The 27,306-nt window shown below is 47.6% G+C and overlaps 3 protein-coding genes and 1 pseudogene across 6 annotated transcripts; 1 reads left to right on the top strand and 3 right to left on the bottom strand.

Moving 5' to 3' along the window:
- Nucleotides 1-706: 706 nt before the first annotated feature.
- On the bottom strand, nt 707-6,265 carry WDR83OS (WD repeat domain 83 opposite strand). The gene is made up of 4 exons (XM_069947770.1): nt 6,136-6,265; nt 4,810-4,915; nt 1,139-1,236; nt 707-861 (listed from the first exon to the last, which is right to left on the bottom strand). The coding sequence occupies exons 1-4, from the start codon at nt 6,183-6,185 to the stop codon at nt 795-797; spliced, it is 321 nt and encodes a 106-aa protein (XP_069803871.1). The 5' UTR covers nt 6,186-6,265; the 3' UTR covers nt 707-794.
- Nucleotides 6,264-11,281, top strand: WDR83 (WD repeat domain 83). The gene is made up of 10 exons (XM_069947759.1): nt 6,264-6,391; nt 6,565-6,685; nt 7,059-7,179; nt 7,820-7,925; nt 8,020-8,068; nt 8,253-8,379; nt 8,967-9,034; nt 9,274-9,382; nt 9,827-9,941; nt 11,074-11,281. The coding sequence occupies exons 2-10, from the start codon at nt 6,583-6,585 to the stop codon at nt 11,227-11,229; spliced, it is 954 nt and encodes a 317-aa protein (XP_069803860.1). The 5' UTR covers nt 6,264-6,391; nt 6,565-6,582; the 3' UTR covers nt 11,230-11,281.
- DHPS (deoxyhypusine synthase) lies at nt 11,254-27,306 on the bottom strand. 4 transcript variants are annotated; one of them, XM_069947736.1, is made up of 10 exons: nt 27,169-27,306; nt 21,841-22,050; nt 21,367-21,480; nt 20,505-20,626; nt 20,329-20,425; nt 20,156-20,242; nt 19,665-19,770; nt 19,416-19,519; nt 19,152-19,277; nt 11,254-12,094 (listed from the first exon to the last, which is right to left on the bottom strand). In XM_069947736.1, exons 2-10 carry the CDS (start codon nt 22,033-22,035, stop codon nt 11,996-11,998), a joined length of 1,050 nt encoding a protein of 349 aa, XP_069803837.1. In that variant the 5' UTR covers nt 22,036-22,050; nt 27,169-27,306; the 3' UTR covers nt 11,254-11,995. The 4 variants fall into 4 exon arrangements, with proteins under 4 accessions (XP_069803837.1, XP_069803830.1, XP_069803824.1 ...); XM_069947729.1 differs by lacking the exon at nt 27,169-27,306 and adding an exon at nt 22,376-22,437; XM_069947723.1 differs by lacking the exon at nt 27,169-27,306 and adding an exon at nt 22,277-22,350.
- Nucleotides 23,998-24,162, bottom strand: LOC138781878 (U2 spliceosomal RNA; annotated as a pseudogene).

Raw genomic sequence — 27,306 nt, 5'->3', positions numbered from 1 at the left:
TTTGCAATAGCGTGTAGTACACTACAATCCCTGATACAGTATATCGGGGAGGATATGTGATGTGGGCTGCTGGGGTCTGAGTGCCAGGGCTGATTTCAAGTCCCAGTCCGGCCCTGATATAGACTCAATGTGGGAGATTTATCAAACATGGTGTAAAGTGAGACTGGCCCAGTAGCCCCTAGCAACCAATCAGATTTTACCTTTCATTTTCCAAAGAGTCTGTGAGGAATGAAAGGGCAACCAATCTCCGCGTGTGTGCCACGGAATCTGCCGGAACTTATCTGTGGGGATTCCGTAGTGTGAACCCTCCCTTACACTTAAAAATCCATCTCCACTGATTTCAGTGAGAACACCCACACAGCGCTGTTCAGCATGTAAAAGTAACATCACTTTCCATATGGAATCACAGACGACTATGGGGAAAGCCACACGTAAACCGCCACAGATTTCCACATGGATTTTGAGGAGGAATTATACTTAACCTCTTGCACTTCCAGATCCTGGCCATTGGGGGGCAGAACTACAGCCGCCAGGTCTACAGACAGGATCATGGATCTCTTAGGGTATGCCCACACTACTGAATAGGTGAGGAATTTCAAGCAGAGTTTGCATTCCTCGATGACTCCGTAGTGTGAACATACCCTTACCCTTATTTCTGTATGTTTAGCGGTGTATCTATAACAGAAAGAAACACCCGGACACAGAGTAAAATCCTCAGCTTTTATTTCTTCTAGTGACAGACAGTAGTGAGATGCTGAAACCCCCCTCCCCATCCAGAGCGACAGTCACCGGGGTCACCACGGAGGAGACATGGGCTGTGGGTTCTGGAGATAGGACATGACGACAGCGGATATAGATAACCTACAAGAAGACAGAGAAGATTAGAGATATCAGAATGTCAGCAGGGGATGGAACACAAGACCTGTCAATCAGGAGCCTGGGAAAGCTGGGTGTTATGCAGGAAGGGAAGCGTAACAGCATTCATACTGCTTCTCACTCAACATTCACTCAGCTTTCCATTCAGGCACAGGGGAGAGCTGGATGAACACCCTTCCCCCTCACATCTCAGCCCTGGAGGTGTGCAGTGAGTCCCAATGTGAATGATGCCAGAGCCCAGGGCCGCTCTCCTAACACTTACATGAAGCTGCTCATCATCTGTTTGGTGTCCTCCGAGCTGCGGGAATTAGCGAAGCTGATGAATGAGCAGTAGACGGCGATCCAGGCGCACCACTTCAGCTGGAAAACACAGGACATTACTATACAATATGATATACTATACTATATACGGTCATTATTATACTATCCCTATATACTATACACTGTCATTATTATACTATCCCTATATACTATATACTGTCATTATACTATCCCTATATACTGTCATTATTATACTATCCCTATATACGGTCATTATTATACTATCCCTATACACTATATACTGTCATTATTATACTATCCCTATATACTGTCATTATTATACTATCCCTATATACTGTCATTATTATACTATCCCTATATACGGTCATTATTATACTATCCCTATATACGGTCATTATTATACTATCCCTATATACTGTCATTATTATACTATCCCTATACACTATATACTGTCATTATTATACTATCCCTATATACTGTCATTATTATACTATCCCTATATACTGTCATTATTATACTATCCCTATATACTGTCATTATTATACTATCCCTATACACTATATACTATCCCTATATACTATACACTGTCATTATTATACTATCCCTATACACTATATACTGTCATTATTATACTATCCCTATATACTGTCATTATACTATCCCTATATACTATATACTGTCATTATTATACTATCCCTATATACTATACACTGTCATTATTATACTATCCCTATATACTGTCATTATTATACTATCCTTATATACTGTCATTATTATACTATCCCTATATACTATTATACTACAGTCATGGCCAAAAGTTTTGAGAATGGCACAAATATTATATTCTCACATGATCTGCTGCCCTCTGGTTTTTATGTGTGTTTGTCAGATGTTTTTATCACATACAGAAATATAATTGCAATCATATTATGAGTAACAAAAGCTTATACTGACAGAATGAGTTACTGCAGCAAGTCAATATTTGCAGTGTTGCGCCTTCTTCTTCAGGACCTCTGCAATTCTCCCTGTCATGAGACAAGACTGGTGGTAGCGCTCACCTCGTCCTCTCCCAATAAGCTGTTTTCCAGATGTCCCAAACAATCGGAAAGGGGACTCAGAGAAAATAACTTTCCCCCAGTCCTCAGCAGTCCACTCCCTGGACCTTTCCCCCAGTCCTCAGCAGTCCACTCCCTGTACCTTACCCCCGTCCTCAGCAGTCCACTCCTTGTACCTTTTGCAGAATATCAGTCTGTCCCTGATGTTTTTTTCTGGAGAGAAGTGGCTTCTTTGCTGCCCTCTCTGAGACCAGGCCTTGCTCCAAGAGTCTCTGCAGTCTCACAGTGCAGATGCCCTCACACCTGCCTGCTGCCATTCCTGAGCAAGCTCTGCACTGCTGGTAGCCCCATCCCGCAGCTGAAACACTTTTAAGAGACCGTCCTGATGCTTGCTGGTCTTTCTTGGGTGCCCGGGAGCCTTTTTGGCAACAATGGAGCCTCTCTCCTTTAAGTTCTTGATGATACGATAGATTGTTGACTGAGGTGCAATCTTTCTAGCTGCGATACTCTTCCCTGTTAGGCCATTTTTGTGCAGTGCAATGATGACTGCACTTGTTTCTTTAGAGATAACCATGGTTAACAGAAGAGAAACAATGATGCCAAGCACCAGCCTCCTTTTAAAGTGTCCAGTGGTGTCATTCTTACTTAATCATGACAGATTGATCTCCAGCCCTGTCCTCATCAACACCCACCCCTGTGTTAATGGAGCAATCACTGAAACAATGTTAGCTGGTCCTTTTAAGGCGGGGCTGATGTTGAAATGTGTTTTGGGGGATAAAGTTCATTTTCTAGGCAGATATTGACTTTGCAAGTAATTGCTATTAAGCTGATCACTCTTTATAACATTCTGGAGTATATGCAAATTGCCATTTTAAAACTGAAGCAGAAGACTTTGTAAAAATTATTATTTGTATCATTCTCAAAACTTTTGGCCATGACTGTATATGTACAAGACGATCAATGGTCTGAAACTACAATTCCCAGCATGCGCCAACACACAGGGACGTCATGTGATCAGTTGGCTGCAAGGGCGGATCTAATTAGCAGTATCACTCCCTGGGGTAAGGAACCTTGCCTCTGCAGCTGTTATTAAAGCTTTGATTGTCCAGGCATGATGGGAGCAGGGGCGGTCTTGGCATTTCTGGGGCCCCAAGCAAAGTTATGTCTGGGCCCCCCCCTCAACATGCGTTCCAGAACAATAGACCGCTGTGTGTTGCCCCCAGTAGTATATACCCCTTGTGCGCTACCGCCAGTAATATATACTCCTTGTGTGCTGCCCCCAATAGTATATACCCCTTGTGTCCTGCCCCCAGTAGTATGTACCCCTTGTTTGCTTCCCCCAGTAGTATATAGGCCCCTGTGTGTTCCCCAGTTATATATAGCCCCCCTTGTGCGCCCCCCGAAGTATATAGACCTCCTGTGTGCTGCCCCAGTTGTATATAGACCCCCTGTGTGCTGCCCCCAGTTGTAAATACCCCCTGTGTGCTCCCCCACTAGTATATAGGCCCCCTGTGTACTCCCTCAGGGGTATTTAGCCTCCCTGTGTGCTCCCCCACTTGGATATAGACCTCCTGTGTGCTCCCCCACTTGGATATAGACCCCTGTGGGCTCCTCCAGTAGTATATAAACCCCCTGTGTGGTTCCCCCAGTAGTATATAGACCCCCTGTGTGCCCCACCAGTATTATATAGACCCCTTGTGTGCTGCCCCAGTCATATATAGACCACCTGTGTGCCTCATAAGTAGTATATAGACCCCCTGTATGTTCCACCAGTAGTATATAGACCCCTGTGTGCTCCCCCAGTAGTATATAGACCTCCTGTGTGCTCTCCAAGTTGTATATAGACCCCATTCTGCTGCCCCAAGTAGTATATAGACCCCCTGTGTGCTGCCCCCAGTAGTATATAGACCCCTCTGTGAAGCCCCAGTAGTCTATAGCCCCCCTGTGTGCTCCCCCCATTTATATAGACCCCCGACGTGCGCTCCCCCAGTTAAACAGACCCCTGTGTGCTCCCCCTCCCATATAGTATATAACACAATAAAACAAACACATACTCACCTGGGTGCGGGCGTCTCCTCTTCTCTTCACTCTTGTGGCCACAGGAAGGGTTTTCCCTGCGATCACAAGAGGCGGCACTCCCCTTGTCCTGGCGCCGATGCTCCAGTGATGTCACTGGAGCGCTGGCACCACAAGGACAAAGCTGCCACTTGTGACCGAAGGGAAAACCCTTCCTGCGGCCACAAGAGTGACTGACAGGAAGGGGCCAATGTCTCCCGCCCTGTCAGTGCTGCTGCATGTAACTATGAGCGCTCATTACAAGTGCTCATAGTTACAGTTCAGATGGCAGCAGCGAGCGGGGGTCCAGCGGTCTTGAGCATAAGAGCGGGGCGTGGGGGCCCCCCTGGATGTTGCGGGCCCCAAGCGATCGCTTGGGTTGCTTGGTGCCAAAGACCGCCACTGGATGGGAGTTGTAGTTCTGCAACAGCTGGTGAGGTGAAGGTTCCCTAACCTGATGTGAAACACTCCCAGCATGCCCTTCTGTCAGGATTTGTTGAGAGTTTCACCACTGACATTCTCTGTAAACCCCCAGACTCACCTTTAGCATCAGACCGCACATACTGAAGATCATCCCCAGGAGGTTCATGTAATCTGGGGTGGGGTCATCCAGGGTGGGCGAGTTCTCTGAGGTGGGAGGTTTATACCTGGATAAAGGAGACAAACATGGAGGTTACTGGCCATGTTCTTACTCAGGTTATAAGACAATGCCGGGCAATGGTAAGACTGGGGCCATCCCATATGTGACCTCAGCAACACTGCCCCCTACTTAGAAAGGAAGGAACTACAAGAACCATGAGATTACCAGCAATCACTGCACTCTACATGGGAACAGAGTATCAGATCTATAGGTTATGGTATGGAGAACGATGCAGGGCATTGTGTGTGATGTATGAGGAGCGGATGATATCACTCACATATTATATGTGATATAATAGGGATCCCGGGGACTGGATGAGCCCGGCCACCTGAGATGGTGGATACTAGATTACAGCATTTGGAAGGACACATCCTTGCTGCAAAGAGGAAGATGGGAGAACAGATGGTCCGGCTGATGGCTGACTCACAGGAGACATGACGCCTGCAGGTGGGAGGACGGCCTTGGGCCCTCTATAGAGTTCTGCACTATTCCTGGAACAGCCGGGTCACCCCTCACTGCTGGATTATGGGAAGATTACAGGCAGTGTTATATTCCAGCACAGCGCCTCCTGCTGGATTATGGGAAGATTACAGGCAGTGTAATATTCCAGCACAGAGGCTCCTGCACCCTGTACACAGCGCCTCCTGCTGGATTATGGGAAGATTACAGGCAGTGTTATATTCCAGCACAGCGCCTCCTGCTGGAGTATGGGAGGATTACAGGCAGTGTAATCTTCCAGCACAGCGCCTCCTGCACACTGTACACAGCGCCTCCTGCTGGATTATGGAAGGATTACAGGAGTGGTGTTATATCCCAGCATAAAGGCTTCTGACCTGAGGCTGCACCCTGTACACAGCACCTCCTGCTGGAGTATGGGAAGATTACAGGCACAGTGTTATATTCCAGCACAGAGGCTCCTGCACCCTGTACACAGCGCCTCCTGCTGGAGTATGGGAGGATTACAGGCGTGGTGTTATATCCCAGCATAAAGGCTTCTGACCTGAGGCTGCACCCTGTACACAGCACCTCCTGCTGGAGTATGGGAGGATTACAGGCAGTGTGTTATATTCCAGCACAGAGGCTCCTGCACCCTGTACACAGCGCCTCCTGCTGGAGTATGGGAGGATTACAGGCACAGTGTTATATTCCAGCACAGCGCCTCCTGCTGGATCAGCACACTGATACCCTGTGCCCTCCTGCTGCCCCAGCACTGCCCCCTCCGCTCACCTCTGCACCTTGCCCGGCCTCCTGGGGTCGCTCCCGCTGTTCCCCGTCATGTCTCCTCCTGCTCTCCGTGTACTAAGCCAAATCTCCGGCTGATCGTGGAACTTCCGGCGTCGGACCGGATGTAGAGAGACCACGTGAGGCGGAAGTAGTTGTGTACCACGTGGTATTGTTTACACCGGTGTGTGCAGATCCGTGTAATGCTGTGCCGGTTATATGACCCATAATCCTCGGCGGCTCCCGGGGACTCTTTATGGAGGTAACTTATAGGTATTTAGTAGGACTACAAATCCCAGGATGAGGGCGGAGCTGCTCACCCACATGATTGGCTGATTGTGGTATCTATAACAGTCACGTGACTTCTAGTCCCTGCAATGTGGCCCGCAGGGGGGCGGAGCTGGCTGATGTCTCTATGTAATCCTGTCCTTACAGAGCTGAGCTACCGGCACCATGTCCTTCCCAGCACCGAAACCCAAACCCCCGGAGCTGCCTCGGTACCTGCACCGCAAATTACCGTGTAACCAGGGGGCCGTCCGTGCTGTCCGCTTCAACGGTGAGTGCAACCAATACCCCCACTTAGCCCCTCCCTCTCAACTGTGGTAGGAGGGGCAGAGTACATGTCACATAGCTCCTCCCTCCTGTCTATCACCCTGTGGTGGGAGGGGCCACTACATGTCAATAGCTCCTCCCTCCTGTCTATCACCCTGTGGTGGGAGGGGCAGACTACATGTCACATAGCTCCTCCCTCCTGTCTATCACCCTGTGGTGGGAGGGGCAGACTCCATGTCACATAGCTCCTCCCTCCTGTCTATCACCCTGTGGTGGGAGGGGCAGACTCCATGTCACATAGCTCCTCCCTCCTGTCTATCACCCTGTGGTGGGAGGGGCAGACTCCATCTGATCTTTCTCCCTCTCTTCCCTGTCAGTGGACGGCCACTACTGTATAACATGCGGCAGTGACAAGTCTCTGAAGCTCTGGAATCCCCACAAGGGCACAATGCTGAAGACGTATAGCGGCCATGGATACGAGGTGCTGGATGCAGCAGGGTAACTATCCTCCCAGGCCTTATACACTGATAGCTTTATTATATGCTTTATGAGATCTCCCACATTACCATCACACTGCCTGGTTCAGCAGCTTGTCACCAGGGGGCGCTCTTCCATATAGTAATCACTGTAATGAGATTTCCCATTAGTGAGCTACAGATAACATAGTGTTTGTAGCCATTCCTCCCCGTTCTCAGGATCTCTTCTTACTTTCAGGTAATAGGAGGAACACTCTTGATTATCTAGTATCGTCCTGTTTTCTTGATCTCCTGATGTTTAGCTGAGCACAGGGGATGCAGATTCACCTAGCTACCACTAGAGGGAGACAATGTCACATCTACATCAACGCACTGTCCTTAGAACTCAATGGCTGCTCAGGGTTCTCTTTAGAGCAAGGATGGGGAACCTTCGGCCCTCCAGCTGTTGCAAAACTACAACTCCCATCATACCTGGACAGCCAAAGCTAAAGCTTTGGCTGTCCAGGTATGATGGGAGTTGTAGTTTTGCAACAGCTGGGGGGCCGAAGGCTCCCCATCCCTGCTATCAGGTATGGGAGAGCGCACAGAAATGTGTCCAAGACTCTCGGTGGGGCCCCTGCCCCCTGATGTAAAACTAAGGCTCCTCACTTTGTGTCTATCAGGTCCTTTGACAACAGTCAGCTGTGTTCCTGCAGCTCGGACAAAACGGTCATCTTGTGGGACGTGGCGCAGGGGCTGGTGGTCCGCAAGTTTCGAGGACATGCCGGGGTGAGGTGTAGTAGAGAAAATCTCCTGCACTGCTGCAAACTGCTTCCTCGGTAATAATGTTCTCACCATCTGACCTGTATCCTCTCTCCTGCAGAAAGTGAATTGTGTGCAGTTCAATGAGGAGGCCACAGTCATTATATCAGGTAGCTTACACCTCTGTCACATCCCTTTCTATTCTTCACTTTCAGTGAGAGCCCCTTGCGGCAGATTCCATCAGAATAACACAGTGAGGGTCACTATGATGGACATGCTATGGCTTCTCTAATGAACATACTGCAGCCTTACCTGTATCTAAGCACGGACTGTCACCATTGTCTGTTCTATCAGGTTCTATAGATTCCTCCATCAGGTGCTGGGATTGTCGCTCCCGGAGACCAGAGGCCATACAGATACTAGACGAAGCCAAAGATGGAATATCCAGCATCAAAGTGTCTGACCACGAGATCCTGGCCGGGTCTGTTTACTAATACATTATATCTTATCATTTATCATGTCACATAGCTCCTCCTTCCTGTATGTGTTACCCTGTGGTGGGAGGAGCAGACTGTCACATTGCTCCTCCCACCACAGGGTGACACAGACAGGAGCTATGTGACCTGGGGGTCTGCCCCTCCCACCACAGGGTGATCGAAAGGAATGAGGAACTATGTGACATGGAGTCTGATCTTCCCACATGGCTCCTCCTCCTTGTCGGTCACCCTGTGGTGGGAGGAGCAGACTCCATGTCACATAGCTTCTCCCTCCTGTCTGTGGTGGGAGGAGCAGACTCCATGTCACATAGCTCCTCCCTCCTGTCTGTGGTGGGAGGAGCAGACTCCATGTCACATAGCTCCTCCCTCCTGTCTGTGGTGGGAGGAGCAGACCCCATGTCACATAGCTTCTCCCTCCTGTCTGTGGTGGGAGGAGCAGACTCCATGTCACATAGCTCCTCCCTCCTGTCTGTGTCACCCTGTGGTGGATGTGTCCTCCAGTCCTCAGTCTTGGTTATGTCACTAGTTGGCACACATATCGCTCATACTGATTTCTCTTTGCCCGCTCCAGGTCTGTGGATGGGAACCTGCGTCGCTATGACCTCCGAGCAGGAGTGCTGTGTGCGGATTATGTTGGCAGTGAGTCATCCTTCATTATCCAGCGTCAGTGATGCAGCACCAGTCACAGGGGGTTACATCAGCACCAGTGTGTTTGTGCAGCCATGTACAATCCGTCCTTGTACTGAGCCCAGTAATGTCTGACAGAACAGCGTGGCAGGGATAGGGTCATTCCCTACAGCGGGCACTTGGGGGGGGGGGGGCTAGTGATGCATTTACCTATAGTGACCTGACCAATCTATGTTCTCACCTTCCCATAGGTCCCATTACATGTGTCAGTTTTAGTCAAGACTCCCAGTGTCTCCTGGCATCATCTCTGGATTCCTGTCTTCGCCTCCTGGATAAGGACACAGGAGAACTGCTCGGAGAGTGAGTAAAATGCATCTAGATCATCACATATTAGAGCAGCTGTGGTGGCTGGACCTATACCTGTCCCTGTAGATTCACCATAGCTCTTGAGTTTAGCCTGGCTGACTAGATGTGGAATCAACAACCCAAAAATCTACAGAACCATCACTGTTTTCTGGAGCTGTAACCTGTGCATGTGACCCCTGGTGGTCTGGAGCTGTAACCTGTGCGTGTGACCCCCTGGTGGTCTGGAGCTGTAACCTGTGCGTGTGACCCCTGGTGGTCTGGAGCTGTAACCTGTGCGTGTGACCCCTGGTGGTCTGGAGCTGTAACCTGTGCGTGTGACCCCTGGTGGTCTGGAGCTGTAACCTGTGCATGTGACCCCTGGTGGTCTGGAGCAGGGACCACAAGACTTTACAGTTTGTCCACACAACTGTTAATCAGCCATCCTTTGTTCTCTACCAGGTACTCCGGGCACCAGAATACAAGCTACAAGCTGGACAGCTGCCTCAGCGAAAAGGACACACATGTGGTGAGCTGCTCCGAGGACGGCACAGTCTGCTTCTGGGACCTGGTGGAGGTGAGGACTCACATAGCACAACCTGCTGGACTAGCGATGATGCCTTGAGAATGTTACACCAAAGCATTATAGTACCTATTAGAGAGAGAGAGAGAGATGCAGGTCGGCAACACTGCATGGTAGATCAGTCACTGATAGAAGTGAAACTGACAGGTAAGCCGAAACGGAGGTGCTGCAACTGAAAAGCAGTGTGACTATCCCACAATGTAAGGAATAGATACGGACACTCACAGATCTTGCAGTTTGCTTTATTTCAGGCACGATACATGGGAGGGAGGACAGGTGGAGTTGCAGGTACGTACTCCCCCAGCTGGGATAGAATGCGCCACCAACTTCAGCTCCACCTGTCTTCTATCCCAGTGCTTCTCACTTCCAGTCCTCAGGCCTCACCAACAAGTCGTGTTTTGAGGATTAATATTTCACAGGTGACATAATTATACTCCATGCATGAGGTGTTATCACAGGTGTTCTCTGTATGGGATATCCTCAAAACATGACCTGTTGGTGAGGCCTGAGGACTGGAAGTGAGAAGCACTGGGATAGAGGACAGGTGGAGCTGAAGTTGCTGGCGCATTCTATCCCAGCTGGGGGAGTACGTACCTGCAACTCCACCTGTCCTCCCTCCCTCATGCCTGAAATAAAGCAAACTGCAAGATCAGCGAGTACTTGTATCTGTTTATTACATTGTGGGATTATAGTAGTTATATTCCTGTATATAGGAGCAGTATTATAGTAGTTATATTCTTGTATATAGGAGCAGTATTATAGTAGTTATAGTCTTGTATATAGGAGCAGTATTATAGTAGTTATATCCCTGTATATAGGAGCAGTATTATAGTAGTTATATTCTTGTATATAGGAGCAGTATTATAGTAGTTATAGTCTTGTATATAGGAGCAGTATTATAGTAGTTACATTCTTGTTTATAGGAGCAGTATTATAGTAGTTATATTCTTGTATATAGGAGCAGTATTATAGTAGTTATATCCCTGTATATAGGAGCAGTATTATAGTAGTTACATTCTTGTTTATAGGAGCAGTATTATAGTAGTTAGATTCTAGTTCAGCATATACTGAATTTGCCCTTACTCCTACACTTAACCCTTCTTCCTCCTCTTCTGACATCCCGCAGGGCTCCCTCACTCTCAGGCTCCCGGTCAGTAAAGGAGTCATACAGTCACTCTCATATCATCCCACTGAACCGTGCCTACTGACCGCCAGTGAGGGAGAAGTCCAGCTTTGGAGGGGAGAGGCTCCAGAGGAAGGTGGTGGCAGCGGATCACAGTGACACTGTATATATTTCTATTATTGTTCTTCATTTATTAAAACAGTTAGCTACATGTTGTATACAATCACTTATGTCCGGCCCTGTCCCCCATCCTTCTTCCACTCCCGCCATTTACACCCGGAGAATTACAACTTAAATAAATATTATATTACTTACAGGTTCTGCTAGAAATGAGAGGTGGGTGGCCATACACTTAGATGGCTGTCGCTACTTCTGTGTACAGCTCTTCCTCCTGATGCGTATACCGGCTTACTTGGCTAATTGTGCACATGATTTTAATATGAAGAGCAGAATAAGTTTCTTTACCCATTAAAAAAAAAAACCTAATAATACTTGCACGCCAGGCCAAGTAACGTCTCCTGTGAGATCGGGTATGGTGAAATCCAACATACCAGAATTCTCTGTCCATTGACATCTGCTGTCAGGGAGAGTGTGGTCATCCAACAGGCGTCTAATGTGTATGGCCACCTACCTGCATGATGGAGGAGACCCGTTCATCTAACAGTAGTATATGTAGGGCTACTCCAGGCACTCGCCCTCGGAGGGAAGTCGCAGGTTGCTACACACCTTCCTATACACGTTATGTTACATAAATACAATGCTGTCTATCTGCACATAGTAACATGCTCTAGCCATCCGCCTGGGTCATCTCTATTACACTGCGGCAGTAGAGGAGCAAAGGATGGAAGCTCAATATAACTGAATGACAGCCAGGGGCGCCGCATGCAGAGTGCAAACCATAAGGAAACACGTCCTCCTCCCGTCATCAGTCCTGCTCCTTCTCTTCACTGGTGAAATCTGCATGTCTCTGGGCAAAGGTCTGAGCAACCAGCAACGGGAAAATCAGGCTAGCGTCTGCGTATACCTGTGAGCGAAAAGCAAGTCATGTTATATACACATCAAGAGCAATATCCTTCATACAGAAAATCCTTTTATTGTATACCCAAAATCATATACAGGATTGTAGTAGTTATATTCCTGTATATAGGGAGCAGTATTATAGTAGTTATATTCTTGTATATAGGAGCAGTATTATAGTAGTTATATTCTTGTATATAGAAGCAGTATTATAGTAGTTATATTCCTGTATACAGGGGACAGTATTATAGTAGTTATATTCTTGTATATAGGAGGCAGTATTATAGTAGTATATTCCTGTATATAGGGGGCAGTATTATAGTAGTTATGCAATGGTAGAAAAAGTGAAATGCACTCACCGTCTCGGCTAAAAAAAACTTGATCCTTTATTTCATGAAAAACATGGTGCTCATGGGGGAGGGAGGTGCAGATCGGTGTCCTGGCAGCGAACGTTTCCGCATCACATGACGCTTCTTCCGGCTGTGGACGTCATAGTGGGGGAGGGAATGGCTTAAATAGGCTATTTAAGCCATTCCCTCCCCCACTATGACGTCCACAGCCAGAAGAAGCGTCATGTAACGCGAAAACATTCGCTGCAAGGACGCCGATCTGCACCTCCCTCCCCCATGAGCACCATGTTTTTATGAAATAAAGGATCAAGTTTTTTTTAGCCAAGACAGTGAGTGCATTTCACTTTTTCTACCGTTGTATTTTGTAACATTGCCTGTTTTCTGAGATGCACCCCGTGGCTTCAGTCGGATCCATATAGCTGACTTGGTCCCACCCGTACTGCTCACCTGCTGGTGTACTCCACTGACTGGCGCAACCTGGTGCCGACCCTATTTTTCTTTTGTTGCATTATAGTAGTTATATTCTTGTATATAGGAGCAGTATTATAGTAGTTATATTCCTGTATATAGGAGCAGTATTATAGTAGTTATATTCTTGTATGTAGGGGGCAGTATTATAGTAGTTATATTCTTGTATGTAGGGGGCAGTATTATAGTAGTTATATTCTTGTATGTAGGGAGCAGTATTATAGTAGTTATATTCTTGTATATAGGAGCAGTATTATAGTAGTTATATTCTTGTATATAGGAGCAGTATTATAGTAGTTATATTCTTGTATATAGGAGCAGTATTATAGTAGTTATATTCTACTATATTGGAGGCAGTATTATAGTAGTTATAATGAAGTTAAAAACCAATAACCACTCACCTGGGAAGATGCTGTGTCAGTTTGGCTTGTTTATTGCTTCAAGGCTTCATAGGTGCAGGGAGGGGCAATTCAGAGCGGTCGTGTCCTACCTGACAGATGACTAGTTTACGCCATAAGCGTTTCTTCCGGTCTGGAACAAACACTCATAGCGTGAAACTAGTCATCTGTCAGGTAGGACGCACCTATGAAGCCTTGAAGCAATAAACAAGCCAAACTGACACAGCATCTTCACAGGTGAGTGCTCGTTTGTTTCTATCTTCATTATGGCAACATTGTTTCTGGACTGCACTTGAGCACCACCTAGCTGCATTGTGGTATCTCCATTATCCTACTCAGCAATGGGTACCTGATTGCTGAATATTTAGTGGTGCTATTCCTTTGCCACCTTTCAGTAATTATAGTAGTTATATCCTGTATATAGGTGGCAGTATTATAGTAGTAATCCGTATAGTAGTGTCCGTGGGCCTGACGAAACTTGCAAACTTGCAAGTGAAACAGTCTGTCGCCTTGACGCACCTGCTTCCACCTCCCTCCCCGTGATCCATGCTGTATTGAACCCCGAATAAACTGGATAATGTGCTTCAGCAAACGGTGAGTGCTAGCTCTTTCTTCTTTTTTGGACTGGATTATAGTAGTAATGTCACGATACCAAAATTTTGAGTTCGATACCGATACTAACTTTTTTATTTCGATACTCAATACCGGTTCGATACTTAGTAAAGTATAAAAAAAAACAAAAAAAAAACAGGGGTAGAAATATAGTCACTAGTCATTATCATTAATACAATTCTGCTCTTCCAAATAGCCTGATCACTAAAACAGCTCTGCTATACCAAGCGATAAGACAGCTCTGCTGCACCACCCATCACTAAAACAGCTCTGCTATACCAAGCGATAAGACAGCTCTGCTGCACCACCCATCACTGAGACAGCTCTGCTATACCAAGCAATAAGACAGCTCTGCTGCACCACCCATCACTAAGACAGCTCTGCTATACCAAGCGATAAGACAGCTCTGCTGCACCACCCATCACTGAGACAGCTCTGCTGCACCACCCATCACTGAGACAGCTCTGCTGCACCACCCATCACTAAGACAGCTCTGCTGCACCACCCATCACTAAGACAGCTCTGCTGCACCACCCATCACTAAGACAGCTCTGCTGCACCACCCATCACTAAGACAGCTCTGCTGCACCACCCATCACTAAGACAGCTCTGCTGCACCACCCATCACTAAGACAGCTCTGCTGCACCACCCATCACTAAGACAGCTCTGCTGCACCACCCATCACTAAGACAGCTCTGCTGCACCACCCATCACTAAGACAGCTCTGCTGCACCACCCATCACTAAGACAGCTCTGCTGCACCACCCATCACTAAGACAGCTCTGCTGCACCACCCATCACTAAGACAGCTCTGCTGCACCACCCATCACTAAGACAGCTCTGCTGCACCACCCATCACTAAGACAGCTCTGCTGCACCACCCATCACTAAGACAGCTCTGCTGCACCACCCATCACCAAGACAGCTCTGCTGCACCACCCATCACTAAGACAGCTCTGCTGCACCACCCATCACTAAGATAGCTCTGCTGCACCAGTTACCAAGATTGCGGAGGAAGAGAAGAGGAGGTTACACAGGATCCCACACACTACAGCCGATCTTATCTGCTCCTCTCAGCCCCGGCCACCTCCCCCACCTGCCAGCCGGCTGGATCCTCACATGTGCTGCACTTCCCCCGGCCTCCTCTCCCGGATCTCACAGACCCCCGCTCTCCCTCTTCATCCTCCCCACCTCCGTCCTCCTCTCTCCGTGACCTCCCGCTCTCCCTCTCCAGCCGCTCTCCTCTGTGCAGCTCCGGCTCCTCTCCCAGACATCCCGCTCTCCCTCTCCCGGACCTCCCGCTCTCCCTCCAGCCTTCTCCTCCGTCCTCCTCTACCGCTCTCCCTCTCCAGCCGCTCTCCTCCGTGCAGATCCGGCTCCTCTGCATAAATCATCTCTCTGATAACAGTCTGGCGGAGCCGGACTCTGTTATCAGAGAGACACCAGCAGCGGGGGTCTGTTACACACAGTAGCCGACCCCCGCTGTATATGGAGCGGGCTCAGGAGGGGTCAGATGCCGCTGTCAGTGTGACAGCGGCATCTATATACTTAAATAGCCGGCACTAGCAATAGCTAAGTGCCGGCTATTTGAAATTGGCGCCAATGGGAGCGGAGGGAGGGAGAGCAGAGGAGAGGAGAGGAGACTGCAGGGGGCAGGGGGAGGCACATAGAGAACACGGCCGGCGCTCAGCTAGCCGCCCACCGTGTTCTCAGCTTAACTTAAAGTTTCGATACCAGGAAATCCTGGTATCGAACCGTTTTTTTTGCCCAAAATATCGATAGTAGTATCGATATTTCGGTGCATCATGCATCCCTATATTATAGTAGTTATATTCTTGTAGATAGGGAGCAGTATTATAGTAGTTATGCACAAGCCAAAAAGACAGAAATGGCTGCACATCGCACCCATGGCTGACACGAAAGCTTATTCAGCTACATTTAAAACCAACATCAGAAGTTAGTATATAATTTGGCCAAACCATATTGCCTCATGTACCACGTGCAGGTCTTCTGATACACGAGTCCCAAACCAAAAAACATCACTGTGACAGTCAGCGACCCCAATCCCCGCAAAGCGTGCGCAAGCAGAGAAGGGGGGCCACAGAATGGCCCTGCAACCCCATTGTCACAGGACCAGACCCTAAAGGGCCCCCCCAGACGCCACCGGCGGAAAAAGTGGGACGCCAAGCATTACAAGTGTGAACAAGCTCTTACCTCTCTCCATTCCTCTGTAGGTAGAATGGGAGAATACTAGGAGATCCTCCCCTTATGTACACAGGCAGACTTGTGCTGTTTGGGGGCGACCTTCTCCCCCTGTGGTGCTGGCCAGGTTCTGGTGTGGTGTTTTTGGGTCTGGTCCTGTGGCACGCCTGCGGGGTTGGTGGCCACTGACTGGCACGGTGTGGACTTAGTGTAGGGACCCATGTGTATCAGATACCTGCAAGATGGTACACGGGGCAGTGTGGCTTGATCAATTCATACACAAAATTCTGATGTGTTTTTTATTTAGCCTAGGGGCACTAGTATCAGCGATAGGTGTGAGGTGCAGCACTCTTTTTCTTCCCTGAACCGCATTTTGTTTCTCTCTTTTCTCCGTGTTTTGCACTCCTCCTGGTGAGACCCACATGACTGCAATTAGCAGGAGACACCTGAGTGCTCATGGTTTTATCCCTCCTGTCTTTTCCCATTCTGTCTGCAGCAGCTATGGTGACCTTCTCCGCCGGCGGTGCTGGCCGGGTTCTGGTGTGGTGTTTTTGGGTCTGGTCCTGTGGCATGGGGGTCGCAGGGCCGTCCCATGGCCCCCGTTCCCTGACTGTGCGCGCCTGCGGGGTTGGTGGCCACTGACTGGCACGGTGTGGACTTAGTGTAGGGACCCATGTGTATCAGATACCGGCACGAGGTACATGGGGCAGTGTGGCTTGATCAATTCATACACAAAATTCTGATGTGTTTTTTATTTAGCCTAGGGGCACTAGTATCAGCCATAGGTGTGAGGTGCAGCGCTTTTTCTTCCCTGAACCGCATTATAGTAGTTATATTCTTGTATATAGGGGGCAGTATTATAGTAGTTATATTCTTGTGTATAAGAGCAGTATTATAGTAGTTATATGCACAAGCAAGTAGATGTGTTGGCACTATCAATAACCCGTGGTTTGTATGGAGCTATTTATGTTTTCAGGTTGAGTGACCTTGCGTGATAAGGAGCGTTGTAGTCCTTGTTAACTGAGTAATCTCAGTGACATTTCTGCATCACAGTGGTGCTCAGCGTAAATGAGAAAGCAGTTCATTTAATCAGCACAAGCCATTGAGAAAGTAAAAACCAGCGGCACTCACCGGGTTAATGCAGTGATGGTGATTTATTGATAAGATGTCATTATGCAGGAAACTTCAGGGCAGGGGGAGACAGGTCCAAAGGTGCTGTGCACCGTGGCAACAGCCGTTTCGCGGGCTAACTTTCCCGCTTCATCTAGCCGCTAGATGAAGCAGGAAAGTTAGCCCGCGAAACGGCTGTTGCCACGGTGCACAGCACCTTTGGACCTGTCTCCCCCTGCCCTGAAGTTGCCTGCATGATGACATCTTATCAATAAATCACCATCACTGCATTAACCCGGTGAGTGCCGCTGGTTTTTACTTTCCCAATGGCTTGTGCTGATTATAGTAGTTATATTCTTGTATATAGGAGCAGTATTAGCACAGCGTTTTCCTTGATGTTTCCAGCATTGATGGCGTCCATCATTTCTTCTCAGCATTAATTGTACAGTGACAAGCCTATACCACTTAAAAAACATTAATCCAGACATTGTGCCTCTGCATGAACAACACAGGCCTAACATCATCCTTATGGAGGACAATGCTCCAGCTCATCGAGGTCGCATCATTAGGAAATGGCTGCTGGTGACTGGAGGACCTCACACTGAGAAGCCTGCACTTTTTTTCCACACCTGAATATTATAAAAAACCTATTTGATTAGCCATGTAGAGGCTCGTAGAACCCTAGAACCTCAATGACCTGAGGACTGCCCTTCAAGAAGAGTGGGATGCCATGCCTCAGCAGACAATGAGGCGACTTGCAAGCAGCAGGTTATATGACATGTTGAGGTATATGTTGGACTTGTTGGTCCAATAGTTTGAGATGAGGAAATCACCATTGCTGCTTCTACTTACCCCATCATATAACATCACTGGAGCAGGATCTACTTTTCCTAGTTCTGAATACCGTCTATTTTACTTCTCATTGTCTACATTTATGGTGTGCACTGGGCGGCCCTCAAGTCATTCATAACATTTTTTCCATATACACACACACACTAGCTAAACAGGTTTGGCACATAGCTATAAAAGGTACATAATTAAAGACATGATTGCCGGAACCCCCCAGGGCACGATGCAATGGTCAGGTATACTCGGTCCATACTGATAGAAGCTTTGAGGACTTTGTGTAGGATTTAACTACCTAGAACTGCCCTATATAGGTATCTATAGGCCACCACACTCCCTTAGATCGCAGTTCTCAGACCCTTCTATCTTTGAAATAGATGCAAATACAACAGGAAGCGTATGGCCTGATCTCATCTGTATATACACATAAATGCACTGGTACCAGACACACTACTCACGATAAAGACCCTATCACGTGGCCCAGTTCTTGCTTTGAACAGACATTCATTTTGCACATTTTTGTACGAAGAGGTTATTGTTAGGCTTAGGGCCCAATTCCACGGGACGATTATCGTCTGGATAATGGTTAACGATAAATGATCTCAAACGATTGCTATTGCGAACGACCTGGAATCGTTCACTCAATTACACGGAATGATGATTGTTCTTGCGGTCGTTTTATGATCGCTCTTGCGTTCGTTGCTACTGCAAACCGAGCGATGTCTTATTCCATGTGAACGATTTGCGAACGAGCAACGACAAAAATAGGTCCAGGTCTCATTAAGCGATAAGCGATTTCTTGTTCGTCGTTTTATTGTTAGCTGCTATTCAACCGAACAATTATCGCTTCTTTCCAAACGATTAAACGAGCGATAATAGTCCTGTGTAATAGGGCCCTTAGCCATTCTGCAGGGATGATTCCTTCATCCTTTTGCTTTCGCTATAACATAGGAAGGTGTTTGGCTGACGTACAATGGTTTGGGAACCTTCAGCCCTCCAGCTGTTGCAACTACAATTCCTATCATGCCTGGACAGCCAAAGCTAAAAGCTGTGATAAAACAATAAAAAGGCCTGTACCTTAACCGGATTGGCCTCCATGCGGATCTTTCCCCAGGACACGGCCTCATCTGGTCTGGCTCCAGCGTCCGACCCATCAAATTCCTGAGCCGTGTTTACATACACAGCATAATCTGCGCCGTTCCTCTGAAGAAGGAGAAAACTTATTAGGGATGTGGAGTGTCCTCTAGATTTTAGTCTGATATTCTTACTATATAAGATCCCTGCTTGCTGTTGGTATATGGGGACATTACTGTATACATGCTGTGGGCAGTCTCCACTCACCATGAGGTTGGCATTGCAGATGTGATGCTTCACCAGTCCTCCTCCCAGGATAATCATTCCCGTCTTCTTGGCAAACACTACAGAAGAATTCAATCGCCGAATGTCTAATGGAAAAATGATAGGAACAATGATTTATGGGGGGCTATGTGTCATGCTTCCACCCCCTTTCAGATCTGAACTAGTGAAAAAATGTACAATAGGCACATGGCATATAAATGAGTTTACTAAAAAGAATATCAGGACTTTTACCTTCCACAATGTCCAGCTTCAACCCAGGGTTCTTGTAGGAATGAAAATACAGCATATCCCCCAGTGATCCATCTGTGAGTGCCGGGCTGTATACAGGAATATTGTTCTGTCAGAGAGAAGAGAAAATCAGCATTATAAAGAGAACAAAGCTCTAGCTTCTCCCTCCTGACTAACACCCTGTGGTGGGGGTGATTGCAGACTCCATGTCACATAGCTCCTCCCTCCTGTCTGTGTCACCCTGTGGTGGGAGGAGCAGACTCCATGTCACATAGCTCCTCCCTCCTGTCTGTGTCCCCCTGTGTTGGGAGGGGCAAACTCCATGTCACATAGCTCCTCCCCCCTGTCTGTGTCACCCTGTGGTGGGAGGAGCAGACTCCATGTCACATAGCTCCTCCCTCCTTGTCTGTGTCACCCTGTGGTGGGAGGAGCAGACTCCATGTCACATAGCTCCTCCCTCCTGTCTGTGTCACCCTGTGCTTCCATGCTGTTACCTTCTGTGCCCAATAATACACAGAATCAGGGTGATTTATCTCTTTGCCTAGGCGGGCGATCATCTTAGATGGTGTCCATTTAGTTCCCTGGAAAGAACAAGAAGAACTATGTTTAACTGAAATTGCTCACAATCCATTATCATACACCTCACCGTTATCCATCATGCACTCACCTCAGTATCTTGTTCTAGCACCATCTGATCCAGGATCGGCGTTATCCAGTCCTCAAACATACAGTAGTTGTTATTGGGAACCAGGAGATTCCCAATCCTGTACAAGAGGTGAAGCGTCAGTCATACGATCAGTGACAGGAGGATCTCTAGGCTCTAACCCACCAATGTCTGCTCACCTATTAATGCCTTTAGGCCTCAGTTCCGACCCCTTCAGGCTGAAGTCTCCTAGGTAAGTAGGAGCAAGGCACTTGATCAGGTCCTCCTCTATACCTCCAGCTGTGGTAACAATAATATCCACCTGGACATATAAGACATTCATAGATAAAATCACATTGATTCTGGAAATGTCCATTGTTCCCTCTGTTCTCTGCATAACCCCGAATTTCCTCCAATTATTCTTCTCTCCCCCACTAAGATATATATATTCCTCTTTAGAATACAACCAACACGGCCCAGCATCGACCTTACGTATGACAGCGTAGTGGGTGGGTGTCCTGCCATATAGAAAAGAAGGTTTTCATTCTTGATCCTCCTACAAGTTGTAGGACTACAAGTCTAAGGGCCCTATTACATAGAGCAATAATTGGCCAAATCAGGTCGATTATCACTCCGTGTAATAGAGGCAATGATCATCTGCTAAACATTGATTTAGGTTTGGACCTAATCGTTGGGCGCCGACGGCACATAACTACGTGTAAAAGCGATGCACGGCTGGCCCAAACACCTGACACCTTACCTCTCCCCGGTCTTCATTCCTGTGCTCTGCAGCTTCCCGATCCCGGCTGACAGGCTGCAGTGGTCCCGGTCTGTGATTGGCCCGGTGCCCGCTCGGATGACGCTGCCACCAGGACCGGGAAGCTGCGGAGCACTGGAGAAAAGACCGGGAGCAGGGAGAGGTAAGGCATCAGGTGTTTGGGCAAGGGCTGCATGGACATCGCTAACAATGTCCATGCTGCCCGATTATCGGGCCATCTAATAGGTCCAGTAAACAGGCGCCGATGTAGCAGATCCTCCATTACCTTCTCCTCCCCCACTCACCATCTTGTGCTGTGCCAGGTATCGGATCATCTCCCGCACTCCAGAGCTGATCAAGTTAGACGTATATCCCAGTAAGAGGAGACATCCACCAGGGGATGACAGCTTGGCGTCAATCTGCGGGAAAATAAAGTAAAGTAAATCCTCCAGCGTCCGCTTCTAGAACTCCAAGCCAAGCTGTTATGTTAGTTTTGCAACTGTCTAATCTGTATCAATACTACTCACAGCTGAAGATCTGCTACCATTGCATCCAGTCCATGAGTATGTACATTAATGAGCACAATATAATAGATATGATGTCACATATGTGACATCATAGGAGTCCCAGGCCCATAAAGGTAAGTCTAGGTTCCCACCACAATATGGACATCTCTCAATATCACCAGATGACTTCACATTCAGGCCATTGAAGTAGATGGGGCCTGTGGATATTGATATATACGGACAATGGACTGATCATAAGTGACCGTCACTCACCATGTTATTGACCTCCCGCACGGCCTGTCCATAGTGTGTGGCCTGGAAGCCGGTGGTGAGGTAGCTCTGCAGCAAAGCCTCATAGTTCACCCCGCGATTGAAGTCGTATCCGCGGATCTGGGGCGTTCCCTCTGGGAGAGAGTCGCTGGGCATTAACACCGCCCCCTTGGCATCAGTGGGCACCTCTCCTGCCATAGTGCTGCTATAACCCTGAAATATGGGGGGAGGAAAGGAACACACTATATCTGATGATACAATGGTGGATAAGACCCCTGGAGACCCCCAGATCAGTGTCCCCCAAGGTGTGAGTGAGGCTGCAGAACTACAACTCCAATCAGACACAGATATAAGGCACAGACAGACTAATACCATACATGTCATATACACTATTCATAGCTACACCTAACACATGAGCAGTATACAGCTATATACGTACACTACACCCCGCTATACAGTGTACACACGTACACACAGCGCTCACAGCCGGCTCACATGTCGCACACACTGATCTCTACGGAAGCCGCTTAGGACAAACCTATCGCAGTGCAGTTCTCGCGGCGCGCATTGAGGAAATCACCTGACCACGCCCATTACCAGCCGGGTAATGCGGTGGGCGTGGCTTGGACTTGTTTCTCTCCAGCGTCATCTTGTTGCTTGGTAACAGCATAATGTTCCGCTGACTGTGTCCGCTTTACGGCTGCTGCTCTGAGCCATAACATCCTGCAGTATCCGCTATAGATGGGGATGCGGCAGCTACGGGCGCGCTGGGAAGTTTGTTGGTGTTTAGCATAGCGCCTGCACATACCACAGCACAGGCATTGTATGCTGTACCCATGTGGTTTCTAGGGGCAACACTACCATATATTAATAGCAGGGCAGGGGTCACATGCTGCCTCACACCTTGGGTTAGTAAGTGGCCACAACCACAGCTGGTAGTCACTTCCTGCCCCCTGACCCTTATTGCTCCACCAGTGCCTGTCCACTACTGGGCAGAGACATGGGGAGGTTCCAATAGATATCACTAGAGGTCAAGCATCTGCCTTCGATTACCGGTGACTAATGAAGTCGGATGCCCCCGTGGACTGCGGGTACATGGATACAGCCTATGACTACTGTCCGATTCCATCATGTCTGCATTTACTCTAAAGCCCCCAGGACTCAGCCCGAGTATTGGCCACAAGTGTTGCTAGAAACGCTATGTGTAAATGCATCAGCTACTGGGAAAACTCACGATTTCTTGGCTGATCCCGTCTTTTCAGCGGGCCCATAAATCATTGCTCACTGGTTGTGTAAACGGGACGTGCAGCCGACAGCGATGTATTTGAATGGCCTGTGCCCCCCAGACCCTCGATTATTGGTGTCAGGTAAAGGCCCTGCAAGCGAGCGCTGATCCTATTGATCGGTGTTTGTTTGTGCCCTCAGATGGCCGAAGATTGCTACATGCAAAAGGACTAGAGATGAGCGCAACTGGAGCATACTCGGATCCCAGCGTTCGGCATTTGATTACCAGTGGCTGAAGAAGATGGATACAGTCCTAGAGATCCTGAAAAACATGGATACAGCCATAGGCCGGACTGGGACATACAGATACCTGTGCCGCTGATAGCAATACATTTTACGGTTTTCATGACAGCCAATGAGCTGGTGTTTTCCTGCTCCTCTGCTGATCGCTGACACTTTTTTTTTGTGTGTGTTTTTAAAGGTTTTTAATCTTGTGTCTTTTTTGGATTGGATTTAAATAAAGAATATTTGCTATATTGTGGAGGTGCAGACCTTGTTTTTCCAGATCTATTCTTTTTTTTGGCATACTATGGTAGTCTTTGGGTCTGGATAGGACTAGCACTCCGGTACTATTGCATGTGGTGCCCGCCTTATATGTGTGTACTTTTTTTTTTTTGTGTACTGCACCAGGTCAATGCCTGGAGAGTAGAGATGAGCGAACCTGGAGCATGCTCGAGTCCATCCGAACCCGAAGGTTCGGCTTTTGATTAGCGGTGGCTGCTGAAGTTGGATAAAGCCCTAAGGCTATGTGGAAATCATGGATATAGTCATTGGCTGTATCCATGTTTTCCAGACAACCTTACAGCTTTATCCAAGTTCAGCAGCCCCCGCTAATCAAATACCGATAGTTCGGGTTCGGATGGACTCAAGCATGCTCGAGGTTTGCTCATCTCTACTGGAGAGGACAGAGCAAGCTGTTTTTTCATCTCCCTGTTCTAAAAATCCATTTAATATATGGGCCCTAGATAGAGGACGTATCCGATATTAAACTGATAAGAACAGATACTACACTTGATCTCAACCAAAAGGCCGAAAAGCGATGATCGCTGACACTTTTACTTGATGTTTCCATCAATGCTCATTGCTATTAATAGACCTGTAAAAATAGCCTTAAAGGAGTTGTTCACCGGAATTCTTTATCGTCGCCAGATTTGTAATTTACTTTTATTAAAAAATCTCCAGTCTTCCAGTACTTATCAGCTGCTGTATGTCATGCATGTGTTGGTGTATTGTCTCCAGTCGGACACCGTGCTCTCTGCTCCCACCTCTGTGCATGTCAGGAACTGTACAGAGCAGTAGCAAATCCCCATAGATAACCTCTCCTGCTCTGGACAGTTCCTGAAATGGACAGAGGTGGCAGCAGAGAACACTTCCTGCATGACATGCAGCAGCTGGTAAGTATTGGAAGTAAATTACAAATCTGTATAACTAACTGACCCCAGTTGACTTGAAATAAAAATTATTTTGGTGAACAACCTCTTTAACCCTTTGAGGACCAGGCCCAAAATGACCCAGTGGACCGCGCAAATTTTGATCTTAGTGTTTCCGTTTTTCCCTCCTCCCCTTCTAAGAGCTCTAGCACTCTCAGTTTTCTATCTACAAGCCATGTAAGTGCTTGTTTTTTACAGGAACAGTTGTACTTTGTAATGGCGTCATTCATTTTACCATCACATGTATGATGGAATTCCAAATATATTATTTATGAAGATATAAATTGGTGAAATCGCAAAAAAGAATGCAATATGGTAACGTTTGGGGGGTTCCTGTGTCTACGTAATGCACTATATGGTAAAAGCGACATGATACCATTACTCTATAGGTCAGTACGAACACAACCATATGCAGGTTTACGCAGATTCTCTAATGTTATATATTTTTTTTAAATGAAATCCTTTTTTTTGGCAATTAATTATAAATAAAATGGGACTATTGTGACGCTTATAACGGTTTTATTTTTTCACCTACGGGGCTGTATGGGGTGTCATTTTTTCCGCCATGATCTCTAGTTTTTATTAATACCATATTTGTGAAGATCGGACGTATTGATCACTTTTTATTAATTTTTTTATATATATAATGTAACATAAAATCGGTAATCCGCGCACTTTTTTCCCTCTTTTCGTGTACGCCGTTTACCGTTCGCAATGACGCTTGTTATATTTTAATAGATCAGACAATTACGCACGCTACGGTATATTATATGTTTATCTATTTATTTATTTTTATATGTTTTATTTATATAATGGGAAAGGGGGGTGATTTCAACTTTTATTGGGGGAGGGGTTTTGGGGTAGTGTGTTAGTGTTTTTAACTTTTTTTTTTTTACACATTTGAAGTCCCTTTGGGGGACTTTTACATTCACTACTTGGATTTTTACACTGATGAATGCTATGCCATAGGCATAGCATTGATCAGTGTTATCGGCGCTCTGCTCATTGAGCCTGCCTGTGCAGGCTCAGTGACCAGAGCGCCGATCGGACCGCACGGAGGCAGGTGAGAGAGCTCCGGCGGCCCGTTTTACCGATCGGGACCCCCGCAGTCACACTGCGGGGGTCCCGATCGGTAGGTGACAGGGGACTCCCCCTGTCACTTACACTTAAACGCCGCGGTCGCGCCGCGATCGCGGCGTTTAAGGAGTTAATGACACGCGGCAGCGCGATCGCTGCAGCGTGTCATTACCGGTGAGGTCCCGGCTGCTGATTGCAGCCGGCCCCCACCTGCTATGAAGCGCGCTCCGCTCCGGAGCGCGCTTCATAGCGGGAGAAACACCCAGGGCGTACAGTTACGCCCTAGGTCGTCTGGGGACAGACTTCCATGGCGTAACTATACGCCCTGGGTCGTCTAAGGGTTAAAGGGGTTATCCAGCGCTTCAAAAACATGACCACTTTCCTCCAGAGACAGCCCCACTCTTGTCTCCAGCTTGGGCGGGGTCTTGCTGCTCAGTTCCCATAGACCAGGGATGGGGAATCGTCAGTGTTGGACTGGGGTATCTGGGGCCTACCAGAGGAAATGATCCTAGGGGCTCACCAATGAAGAAACAGTGAACAAATACATGTGAATCAGTGTTTGTGCATGTTGTAAAGCTGGGGGCCTTCCAGAGGATCCTCTGGTGGGCCAGTCCGACACTGGGAACCTTCGGGCCTCCAGCTGTCGTAAAACAACAATTCCCATCATGCCTGGACAGCCAAAGCTTCGCTTTGGCTGTCCAGGCATGATGGCAACTGTAGTTTTGCAACAGCTGGAGAGCCAAGGTTCCCCATCCCGCCATAGACTGGCATACAAGTGCATCACCAAGTACTATCCTCACTCTCTGAGCGAAATGGTACCCAATAATCTCTGCTCAGGTCTCTGGGAATAATAGAGGTTAAATGGGTTATCCAGCGCTACAAAAACATGGCCACTTTTCCCCCTCTCTTGTCTCCAGATTGGGTGGGGTTTGGAACTCAGTTCCATTGAAGTAAATGGAGCTTAAAGGGGTTATCCAGTGCTACAAAAACATTACCACTTTCTTTCAGAGACAACACGACTCTCGTCTCCAGTTCAGGTGCAGTTTGCAATTAAGCTTTATTCACTTCAATGGAACTGAGCAGCGAAACCCAGCCCAAGCTGGAGACAAGAGCAGTGCTGTCTCTGGAAGAAAGTGGCCATGTTTTTGTAGCGCTGGATAACCCCTTTAATTGCAAACCACACCTGAACTGGAGACAAGAGAGGGGGAAAAGTGGCCATGTTTTTGTAGCGCTGGATAACCCCTTTAAGGCCTCATTGATGGAGGCTACAAACTACTTCTTAGCGGCAATCTACACCGACTAACATGGTAAGATGCCCCCCAACTCACAGACTACAAATACTATCTGGAGACGGGCCCTAAAGGCTGACACTAGTGTATCTAATCCTATCCAGTGTGATACAGTCTGACTATACTATCTGTTGGGTTGCTGTATCCAAGCTTATCACTTGAGATATTGTATGCTAGGCCTCTGTATCTAAGCTTACTCTGTGTGATACAATCTGCGGTGTATCTAATGTTACATACATGTAGGTACAGACCTTCACCAGTGTAGAAGCCGACCAATGTCCCTCTCCCAGCTGGAAGTTTGGATGTGTGGCAAGTGAAGTGGGTCAGTGAGCTCTGTAATGATCCTCCTCCCACTTGTGATCTGTCCGTCCTCGAGACTTGTCCTAGAT

Source organism: Dendropsophus ebraccatus, chromosome 1 (genome assembly GCF_027789765.1).
Source record: "Dendropsophus ebraccatus isolate aDenEbr1 chromosome 1, aDenEbr1.pat, whole genome shotgun sequence".
Classification (NCBI taxonomy): Eukaryota; Metazoa; Chordata; class Amphibia; order Anura; family Hylidae; genus Dendropsophus; species Dendropsophus ebraccatus.
This window is presented reverse-complemented; position numbering and strand designations above follow the sequence as displayed.

Bases quoted from the DNA above. Each gene is read 5' to 3' on its own strand.
- WDR83OS (XM_069947770.1), bottom strand. From the start codon at position 6,185: ATGACGGGGAACAGCGGGAGCGACCCCAGGAGGCCGGGCAAGGTGCAG. The intron at 4,916-6,135 runs GTGAGCGGAGGG...TCCTTTATCCAG, and splicing joins AGGCCGGGCAAGGTGCAGAG to GTATAAACCTCCCACCTCAG. The intron at 862-1,138 runs GTAAGTGTTAGG...GTCTTCTTGTAG, and splicing joins CAGATGATGAGCAGCTTCAT to GTTATCTATATCCGCTGTCG.
- WDR83 (XM_069947759.1), top strand. From the start codon at position 6,583: ATGTCCTTCCCAGCACCGAAACCCAAACCCCCGGAGCTGCCTCGGTAC. The intron at 8,069-8,252 runs GTAGCTTACACC...CTGTTCTATCAG, and splicing joins GGCCACAGTCATTATATCAG to GTTCTATAGATTCCTCCATC. The intron at 8,380-8,966 runs GTCTGTTTACTA...TGCCCGCTCCAG, and splicing joins GACCACGAGATCCTGGCCGG to GTCTGTGGATGGGAACCTGC.
- DHPS (XM_069947736.1), bottom strand. From the start codon at position 22,035: ATGGCAGGAGAGGTGCCCACTGATGCCAAGGGGGCGGTGTTAATGCCC. The intron at 20,426-20,504 runs GTGAGCAGACAT...CCTCTTGTACAG, and splicing joins AGGCCTAAAGGCATTAATAG to GATTGGGAATCTCCTGGTTC. The intron at 19,520-19,664 runs GTAAAAGTCCTG...TTTTTCCATTAG, and splicing joins GAAGCTGGACATTGTGGAAG to ACATTCGGCGATTGAATTCT.